Genomic DNA, 11,102 nt, shown 5'->3' with positions numbered 1-11,102 from the left:
ACACACACACACACACACACACACACACACACACACACACACACACACACACACACACACACTCATTTTCTCTATACTTTTATTTTAGTTAGTTTTGTAAGAACAGCATTGTTTTGGTTAGTTTTCTTTTTCATAAACTAAACTAACTAAAATGTTTTGTCACTCCTAGTTTTAGGTGACTGTAATGATCTCGGTCTGTACAGACTCTGAATGCAGGGTGCAAGCCTTTTTCTAAGTTTTTTTTTTCCATATGAACAGAGTTTGAAGCTCCTGAAAGTCATCTTATTGTTGACTTTATCTGATTGTTCTTAGAAATATGAATATCACAAGGAAATAAACGTAAGAACGTGTATCAACGCGAGATCTGGCCGCCAGACGCGCAGCGTGACTGTCCTTTCTCCAGAATAGAAACCAGACATCTGCTGCGCTCCGTCTGCTGATGCGTTCAGGGGCTGCGCCAAACCTCGGACACACGGCCTTCTGCTGGAGAACACAGCAGCCAAGCTGTGTAGTGTGTTAGACACTCAACAGAAGCAGCCAGACATTAAAAATGATATGTATAGAATAATATCGTCAGTCATAAGATGGATTGATCTTGATGGATGTACTGTATTGATCCCAAATGGGTTAATTCTTGTGCTCCAGCAGCAGCTTGTCCAGACATTACAGGAACAAAACCCACCTCTCAACACCAGCAGAGAGAAATACACATCTTCAGAAAAACAAACACAACAAATAACAAAAAACAGTGGATCAATACAAAGAATATAGGAGGAAAGAGGATAACAAGAAAAACCTTTGCTTACCCTATGAGTACTAAAAACTTGTGTATATAGTAGTTGTATAATCATAAAATGTAATTTATAATATAAATACTGGGTGGCAGGGGCTATCAGACCTGGTCCAGCCTTATGGAATATATTATTTTACAATCAAAGATAATTCAACATATAAATATATACAGAGCGTATATATTTTATTTTATTTATTTTTTGTTTTGTTTTGTTTATTTTATTTATTTATTTATTTATTTATTTGTTCTTTATTATTACATGTTTGCACTAAAAGGAGCTGCTCTTAATCTCATTGTACATGTGTATAGTGACAATAAAGGCATTCTATTCTATTCTATTCTATATTTATTTGTTTATTTGCCAGCGGCTCCAGAGCATTCCCAACATTTCCAGAACACCTGAACGCAACACAGAGACGAAACGAAAATGACAGACAGGACCGCCCGCCTCCTGCTCACACACACACACGCACGCACACGCACACACACACACACACACACACACACGCACGCACGCACGCACGCACACACACACACACACACGCACAGAGCCGGCCCCCCCCCTCGCTGATAGCGCTGAGATATGAAGCAGCAAACTAACTCCGCCGTGTTCCTGCTGCCTCAGTGAGGAGCCGCTGCCCGGCAGGAAGCCGCTTCTGAAGCTTCTCCGTCCGCAGCGACTGTTCCGTCCACAGCCGCGGAGCCTCAGAGCAGCGCAACCGGCTGAAGCCTCGCCAGCCCCGGCCGTTTTCCCCAACCGGCAGCCGGTAAGTGCAGGCGTGCTAACGTTAGCGTTAGCATTAGCATTAGCATTATCCTGCAGTAACAGGCGGCAGGTTAGCCTGTTAGCTCCCCGCACACAGCAGCGTGCCGGTCGAGCTAGCGTTAGCCTCCACAGCGAGCTAGCTAACCGACAAACCGAAAACAAAACGAAGACAACAAATAAATAAACACAAATAAACACACAGCCCTGTTACCGGAGCAGCTTTCTGAAGCAAAGTTACAGCTAAGCTAAAGCAAACTGTCTTTCTTCAGCCTACTACACAGATTCAGCGAGCAACATTCACCAAACACATTAAAACAGCAGGACATCAATACATAAAATAAGGAAAATATGTTTTAAAAAATGTAAGAATCAAAATAAAGGTAAAAAGAAAAAAATACTGCAAAAGAAATAATAGTAATTCATTACATAGATGTACATATATACTCTGTATACATATGTGTGTATGGTTTTGCATTTATTTTCAGATTATCTAAAAAGATAAGGTCCTGTAAAAACTCTGTAAATGTCTTCAGTTCAGTTGCGTAAATATAAGGCAACATCATTAAGTAGTCTTACATTTGAATTTAAAAGGTATGAATTTCCACATAAACACGTTGTCTAATCTCATTTTTCCATCTTTTAATTTCTTTTACTCAAACATTGTCGAGCTCTTTTGCATGAAATTCAACATTTCTGATGCTAGAAAACTGTAAACGTGACGCTTTCTTTAAATTGATAACCTATATCGAACCTGTTGCAGATTTCTCACTTTTTACATTCACTCACTTTTTACATGGGGGCACTGGTATAAATGTCTTTTAAAAATGAGTCATTAGACTTTTTTATTATTATTATAATTATTATTATTATTATTATTGTGTATTTTTCTTTTCTTTTCTTTTCTTTTAGTTTTAATTCTTTTTTGTATGGACCTTGAGTCTGGAATAAAGCATATCTACATAAAAAACAGACCGTTTAGTTTATATGTGCAGGGAGAAATCCACAAAAATCCTTGGACTTACCTGTTCCAAATAAATAAATAAAAGCCTTGATTTTATTTTTTTATTTCCCCCGGTAGCTTGCATCTGAGTAATCAAAAATATTCCTCCCTGAAACTGACCTCAGCACAGCACTAAATATATATCACACTTACCTGCAGGGCTCATTTGAATAAGAAAAGTCTGTCCTGTGTACCTGCAGCCGGCCTCTCACCTGTGCTGTCCCACCTGTGTTTTCAGAGAAGTGTGACGCCGCCGCCATGCCGCAGAAGCGCAGGTCCCAGTCGTGGACGGAGCTGAAACAAGCCGGCAACGAGTGTTTCAAGACGGGTCAGTACGGAGACGCCGTGACGCTCTACAGCCAGGCCATCAAAGAGCTGGAGAAGTCAGGTACCTCTCACCTGTCTGTCTGTCTGTCTGTCTGTCTGTCTGTCTGCATGCATGAACCTTGTTTTACACGGCACGTCGTCTCTGTGCTGATTTTAAAAAGCAGAAGTCGCGGTTCACTGTGTGGTGTTTTGGGGTCAGGGTTAGCAGCACGTCATCGCACCGCTCCAGGTGGGTTAGGGTTAGTCAGCCGTCTCTGTTACAGCTCAGACAAAACTGTGACATGATGCAGCAGCCGAGCCAAAAGGGGGGCACAGTCTCTGCTCCAGGCTGTGAGCGAAAAAACAAGACCCGCAGTGACCTGGACGACTTCTCTTCAGCCCGACTGAAACCTTTCTGATCAGATTCCAGCGTCACTGTTCACGTGGAGCGTAAATAAAGTGATCAGATGTGAGTTTACATGTCGCAACGTTTTTAATCACAATAAAACTTTTTCTGACTCGCAAAGTGGCTCAGCCTGCTGGGGAGAGTCTAATCTGATGGAAATATGAATATAATATAGATTTAATCCAAGTCATTTTGTCGTGTCAGGTCGTCCATCAGACTGTAAAAATGAAACCTGGCTGCTGGTTTGGACTTTTATTCTTGTAACAGGAAGCCTTCAAACTTCTCCAGCAGCTGCTTGATTTGCTCGATGTTCCTGATGTTCCCCCTCATGAGCAGAAACATGAGCAGAGAGAACAGATTTATTCCAGCCAGAGAGAAACCAGCAGATTAAGAGTTTACATGGTTACTCTGATCAGTCACACTCCTCTGATTGATCTGCTTCCATGAGGCGTTTTTATTCTGGTTATTAGTGGAGGATCAGGCTCCATGTAAACACAGCCACTGAATAAAGACGTTTGGAGCGTTGCAGTGATCTGTGCAGCATTTAGTTTGGTCTCATTTTGACCTGCGTGAATTATCTCATACAATTTATCCACGTTTTCATGTCTCTTTGTTGCTCAGTTGCTTGTTGCCTTTCTTTCTCATGTTTTTGAAAGAGATCAAAAAGCCACTTTCAAAGGGTCAAGGAACCAGAAGACTCTGTGTTTGAAAAATTACGACAAAAACCAAACAATGTTATTAATTGTTTTTGTGTTATTAATGAATAATTATGTTGTTATTGACTGTGAATGTAAGTGGACACAGCAGAGTGACTGTGGCTCGGCCTCGTTCTCCTGCCTGCAGGTAAGAAGAGCCCGGAGGATCTGAGTATTTTGTACTCGAACCGAGCAGCGAGCTACCTCAAGGACGGCAACTGTGGAGAGTGTGTGAAGGACTGCAACATGTGAGAACAGCTGTTTTTATTGCTCCTGTTTTATGTACCGTCATGTCTTTGTCCAACACACTGGCTTTTCGTCAGTGAGTGTTTTTTTGGTTTTATTTCCAGGTGAGGTTTCACCTGTCCATGTTGTTGATCTCAGTGTGTTTAGTACTTTTTTTTTTTTTTTTATTGTAGAACACAAAACAACATATATTTAACAACATAAAACGTCAACAAAGACAATATATAAACTTACAATAAAACCACGCATATCCAACAACATAGAACAAAACATAATACATAACCAACGACGCATAACTACAACAAAACAGCACATACAATAAATACATAAATACGTGCATACCTCTCATTTTTTATACATGAATCCAAAAAAGTATGCCTTTTAACTCAAGAAAAAAAAAAGAAAAAAAAAAATTTGCTCTATAGCAGCTAAAAAAAAAAAAAAGTTCATTAAACTGGGCTATGTTGAATTTTCATCCTACGTTTTTGTTATTGCCAAGACGTCCCATCTCTTTATATCTGTGCTATCTCCGTTAGTTCTCAACATAATTTTTGTTAGCAAATACTAATACTTAAGGTACATTAAAAAGTTTTTGAAAATGATCCTTTTTTGAATTTTAAATATAAAGGCTTTTCCAAGCAGCACAATAGTGTTAACAACATATTTTGTTCTTCTTGAAAGCTCCAAATAATATGAATGGGGGATAATGATAAAACAAGTCCTTGCTTGGATAACCAAGCTGCCAGCTGATACCAAAAGAGAGCAACGTCCGGACAATACCAAAATAAATGCATAACATCCTCCTCCTCATCTCCGCAGAATCTACATGCACTATCATCTGTTATTCTCCATATTTTAAGCATCTAACTTGTTGCTAATATTTTATAAAAAAAAAAAAAATTAACTGAAAAACCCATAAATAAGTTAAACAAGATGATTCATAGATATTTTTAAAGAAGTTCAACCAAGAAAGTGGAATATCAAAAATATTCTTCCAGTACGCTTGAAAATAATTTGGGTGAGCTGCTATTTTTTTTTGGAAAACACAAAGAACTTATACATGTCAGAATTAATCTTCCCTTGTCCCAACCATTTACAGTTCTTAATATGTGGGCAGCAAACTCCTCATTTTCCAAGCTTTAATCGCCAAGATGAGTGTGTGTAGTACTTTTTCTCAGTGTGATTAGTACTTTTTCTCAGTGTGTGTAGTACTTTTTCTCAGTGTGTTTAGTACTTTTTCTCAGTGTGATTAGTACTTGTTTTAAACATTAAAACAAGTACAAGTTTTTTTTTCTCTCTCTTTTTTGACTTTTTGACTTTTATGGAATAATATTGTAAGTACTGTATGGTCCCTGCACCCCAGAATTTGCACCCCAGAATTAGAATGTGTTTCAGAGCCCACTCACACTGGCAAGTTTGATCCGCGCCCAAGCACGATTGCCCTTAAAATCCGGATTCTTTGACCAGTGTGATCGCTCCGTATCGTGCTTGAATACAGTAACTTCCCCCGCTCTGGCACGGTTGGAAGGGGTGTGCTTCAGCACGGTACGGGCGCGTACATGAGCACATGCACGGTCACGCACGCAGTGAGCGGACGTAAATCATGCAACTTTCCTCCTGCCTCTGCAAAATTATTTAATGTGCGCAGCGCGATTACCGGCAAATGGCCGCGTTGTGCAATCAATAATCAACCATGTTGTCTGTGTCATTGTCTGTTGTGCTGCTGCAACCGCGTATAAACAAAAGTCGGTTTATAATGAAAGTACAGCAGTCTGTGTGCGGAGATCTGGCAGACGTGGTGCTGGCCGGCACCGCGTCGGCACCGGCCGGCACTGGCCGCGGCACCGCGCGGTGTGCGGCAACCCGGTCACCCGGTCTGCCGGATCTGACAGGTGCCGCTCCCGCTGTCAGTTGAACCTTTCTGAAGAAGGAGGAAGTTACCTCCGAAACTGTCAAGGTAAATAAACACCCCATGTCTGATTAAAAGGACCAAAAACGTTTTTTAGTTAAAAGGAAGACATGATGTATTTGAACTACATTGATTTATAATGTCGTCGGGCCATGCCTGTTGTTGTCCTATTTCAACGTGGTGACGTGCACACCGGGGGCAATCGTGCTTGGGCGCGTTTGGGCTTTAGGTAATGTGAGTGCAGGCCAGCCGGGGACTGGGGAGGGGGGGGATTTTGGCTTTAGCACGATACGGGCTCAAACTTGCCAATGTGAGTGGGCCCTTAGTGGCTTGTCTACCCACTTGTTTATTGTTGTATGTATTTTATGTTGCTGCAGAAACCGAATTGCCCCTTGGGGACTAATAAAGCAATCTGAATCTGAATCTGAATCTGAATCTGAATCTGAATCTGAGACAGAAGAACTGACACTTTAATAATTTAGCCCAGGTGCCTGTTCAGTACCAGGCTTCATGTTTATTCCTCGTTATTGACCCAACGACATCACCGCTTTGTTAATGTTGTTAACGGGTGTCGTTACTGTTAAACCTCCTCCCCCCGTTGATCCCAGAATGCAACGCGGCTCGGTTTGACCCGTGAACGTGTCGGCTCTCCTCAGGTCTCTGGAGCTCGTCCCGTTCGGCATCAAGTCCCTGCTGCGCCGCGCCGCCGCCTACGAGGCCCTGGAGCGCTACAGGCCGGCCTACGTCGACTACAAGACGGCCCTGCAGGTCGACTGCAACATCGCCGCCGCCAACGACGGCACCAACAGGTACGGCTCAGCCCGGGGGGGGCGTGCGCACGCCGGGCTTGTTGAAACGCCCAAAGTGAGATTAATTCATGAATTTATAATCAGCACCAAACAAACATGATTAGATTAAAGTCTGATAAACAGTCGATCAGATCGTCCGGCTGCGTGATTCTTGCTAAAATGTGAGACACAAGATCGTAATTCTTACTTTTAACAAAATATTTATCGCTCTCTTAGAGAAATGGAACGCACAGATGAGATCACAGAGATTTATGAATCGAGGTCGTGATTTTTCTACGAGTAAAGGTGCAGCTCCGTGAGTTTTGGTGTCAGTCGGCTTCATCCAGAACACAGCAGCAAGAAGAAGAAGAAGAGGGAGCACCCGGCAAATCAGGCCACACTGAGTCTGATGTATTTCATATCTTGTTTTCACTGTGTTTGTTTTTGTTTGTTTGTTTGTTTGTTTGTTTGTTTCCGGGCTCCCAGGATGACGCGGGTGCTGACGGAGGTGGACGGCCCGGCCTGGAGGGAGAAGCTGCCTCCCATCCCCGCCGTGCCGCTGGCCGTCCGGGAGAAACTGGCCCAGCAGGCGGCGGCCGGCAGAGCCCAGGCCAACCACACCTGCACCCGGCAAACACACACACCTGGTAGGAAGGACGGCTCACACACACACACACACACACACACACACACACACACACACACAGTTAATGCAGTGTTTTTTTAAATGTCTTGTGTTGGATGTTGTCCTGCTGCCTCTATGCCAGCGCCAAAGACAAATTTCCATTTTTAATGGATAGTAAAGTAGTCTGAGTCACACACACACACACACACACACACACACACACAGTAGTGACATATGCACTTAAAGGAGAAGAAACAGTTTGTTTAAACTTCCAAAAAAAAAGAAAATGAAGGCAGGCAGCAGAGTCCAGGTTTTGTGAAGCTAAACAAACGCACTTTAGGTCCAAACGTCAAACTTGAGCCTTTTTATCTCTGTTTTTTTTTTTTTTTTTTTTTTTTAGCACACAAGTTGTGTGTTTGTTTTCCTCATATCTAGATATTGATATAATAATAATAATAATAATGATAATGATAATAATATACAGCAGCTAGCTCCACCTCGGCGTAAAATGTGCTCAGGAATTCTCTTACAAAGGGAAAGGGCCTCGCTAATTTGGGTAAATAATTTAGTGTGTGTGTGTGTGTGTGTGTGTGTGTGTGTTGTTGCTGTGTGGGCCGTCAGCTCCCAGCGAGCAGGACGTGAGGAAGGGCCAGGCCCTGAGGGAGGAAGGCAACGCCCTGGTCAAGAAAGGAGAGCACAAGAAAGCCATCGACAAGTACAGCCAGAGCCTCACACACAACCCGGCCGAGGTCAGCACCTACACCAACAGGTGAGTCACCTGCCACGCCGCCCGGCCCGTTACCTGTGTCCTCTCTTTAACATCTGTCTGTCCATCCGCCCGTCCACCAGGAGCACAGCTACTGCTCAAACACTAATAATCTGCAGTGAAAACGGCTTTAGAGTTTCACTGCTCACACTTTGACAGGACTCAGCTCTCTGAAACCTTCAGTATGAGGCGTTTTACTCGGCTCACACCTTTACACCTTTACCTGAAGGCCTTTTTAATATTTCAGCTCCTGATGGGAAGCAGCTCTTATGGCTCCATGTGTGTTTTTTGTTTGTTTTTTTTTACTTTATATCATTTTGGGAAAATTGGGTTGTAGCATAATCACAAAGGGATTTCATGACAGCGTGAAAGCGCCACCAACAGTCAGTACACACACACACACACACACACACATACCACCCTGCACAGGTGAGGGACTGAGCAGCCACAGTTTGGGCCATATCGCCAAGCTGCACTATGACTTCTACATGTTAACTGGTTTTGTTCTGCGTTTGTGTGTGTGTGTGTGTGTGTGTGCAGGGCGCTGTGCTACCTGTCCGTGAAGCAGTACCGGGACGCGGTCAGAGACTGTGACGAGGCTCTGACGATGGACAGCAGCAACGTGAAGGCTCTGTACCGCAGGGCTCAGGCTCACAGGGAGCTCAAGGTGAGAACCTCCACGCTCAGGTGTGTAAACCTCCACGCTCAGGTGTGTGAACCTCCACGCTCAGGTGTGTGAACCTCCACGCTCAGGTGTGTGAACCTCCACGCTCAGGTGTGTGAACCTCCACGCTCAGGTGTGTGAACCTCCACGCTCAGGTGTGTGAACCTCCACGCTCAGGTGTGTGAACCTCCACGCTCAGGTGTGTGAACCTCCACGCTCAGGTGTGTGAACCTCCACCTGCTGCTGCTGCTGCTGCTCTCATGTTTTCAGACACGGAGACTAAAAGCCCAGTGAGCTCAGCCTGTTACAGCTCATCATCATCATCATCATCATCAATATGAACTGATCACACACGAGCCTCCAGATCAAACCACCTGATCAGTCACATCTGGATCATGTGTCACACACTGACACACACACACACACACACACTCCTAACTAAATAAAGAGGCTTGTAGAAAATCATACAGCACAATGACATGAGATATTAAGGACATTTAATGTGTTGAAATAGTAAAATTACAAAGTCACTTTCTTGTTATTTTCTGCCACTTCTGCACCAAAACTGTGTGTGTGTGCAGGTGTGTGTGTGTGCAGGAAGGAAGTCAGCAGACAGGTGCTGCTTTTACAAACACCACCTGGTCAGAAACAGGCCTCAGACCTCAGACGTGTCGTGTGAATTTGGTCAGTTCTGATAGTGAACCTGTGGATTTGCTGCTGGCCGGCTCTCGTCTCCTGTTGTTGGATGTTGAGGTTTTCATCACAGAGCACGAAACACTGAGACTCACCTGGAAACAAAACTGAAACTAACACCTGATGAATCCGTGTATCATTCGTTCTTTCTATTTTCAATTAAATAATAAAATCAAATTCAGTCCTGATTCCTGTTTTTCCATTTCGTATTTTCGATCCGAGCCTAAAATTGAACTATGAAAAACCAGGCATATTTTGGATTTTGGTGTTAGATTAAAAAACAAATAACAAAATAACCAGTCACTTTTTCATTTTTTAATTTTTGATTGGCAATTGAAAATAGAAAGAACGAATGATACACGGATTCTGATGGAAAAAAAAAAAAACGAGCACGTCCCTGTGCTGTGGGCCAGTCTGGGCTGTATCCCACAAACAGAAGGTGAAGCGACCACAACCCAAACTGTTGTTCTTGTTCTCCCTCCAGGACGTCAAATCGTGCGTGGACGACCTGAACCGCCTGCTCATCGTGGAACCAAAGAACACCGCCGCCCTCAAGCTGCTGCAGGAAGTGCAGAAGAAGAAATGATGGCATGACGAGGGAGGTTTGGAGGAGGAAGTAGCGGTGGTCATGTGACCGCCCCGCCCCGCAGAGGACGGAAGAGGAATCACCGATGTTTCAGAAAAAAACAAACCAAAACAAAAATAGGAGGAGGCGTGGCCGGGCGGCGGCGGGAAGCGGCCGGCTCGTTTCCTGAAGCGTCTCGACACCGAACCTTCGATCCAGACAGGAAGTCGGTGTCGAGGCGCTCCTGTGAAACCGGCGGCCGCCGCAGAAGAATTGTAAGACGTGAGCTCGTGGCTGCTCCCAGCTCAGCTCCAAGTCCAGGCTCTTTTTGTTTTGTTTGTTTGTTTGTTTGTTGTTTGTTTGTTTGTTTTTTTTTTCCTGGTGTCGGGTTCCTCATGGGTCCACGGTGCGTTTCCCGGAGCTTCTCGGTGTGCGAATATTCTGCTTTTCCACCTGATTGCTATTTAGAAAGCTGGAGCCCACAAGTCTTTGCCTGTGTGTGTGTCGAAGCCCCGCCCACCGCTCATGAATATTCATCAGTCTGATCAGCTCAGGCTCCGAGCGCAGACCTCGTTTCACCTCCAAGTTCATTCTGTCCTCTGATTTTTTTTTTTTTTTTAATTTTCCCGTCATCAGTCCTCTTCCTCTTCGTCTCCATGGAGGCGTCCGTCCTGCCTGAAGTGCCTGTCTCTGTCTCCGTCCTTCATCTTCGTCTCTGCAGAAGATTTTCTCCACCAAAGCGTCTCCTGCTGCTGCTGCACACCCCAAACATCAACCTGTCAGCGTTCTGCAGAAAAAAAAAGCTTTTCAGGGTTTTTATCCAGAAAAAAAAAAAAAAGATTAAAAAAAGGTTTGCCGGTCACATCCTGTCACATGTAAA

General features: G+C 43.9%; 1 protein-coding gene across 1 annotated transcript; it reads left to right on the top strand.

Annotated features, from left to right (window-relative positions):
• Positions 1-1,336: 1,336 nt before the first annotated feature.
• On the top strand, positions 1,337-11,102 carry tomm34 (translocase of outer mitochondrial membrane 34). The gene is made up of 8 exons (XM_030052562.1): positions 1,337-1,560; positions 2,798-2,947; positions 4,115-4,214; positions 6,778-6,930; positions 7,396-7,556; positions 8,156-8,303; positions 8,841-8,967; positions 10,142-11,102. The coding sequence occupies exons 2-8, from the start codon at positions 2,818-2,820 to the stop codon at positions 10,241-10,243; spliced, it is 921 nt and encodes a 306-aa protein (XP_029908422.1). The 5' UTR covers positions 1,337-1,560; positions 2,798-2,817; the 3' UTR covers positions 10,244-11,102.

The sequence above is a fragment of the Myripristis murdjan genome, chromosome 5 (genome assembly GCF_902150065.1).
Source record: "Myripristis murdjan chromosome 5, fMyrMur1.1, whole genome shotgun sequence".
Lineage (NCBI taxonomy): Eukaryota > Metazoa > Chordata > Actinopteri > Holocentriformes > Holocentridae > Myripristis > Myripristis murdjan.
Note: the sequence above shows the minus strand (reverse complement) of the source record. Positions and strands in the feature narration are given on the sequence as shown.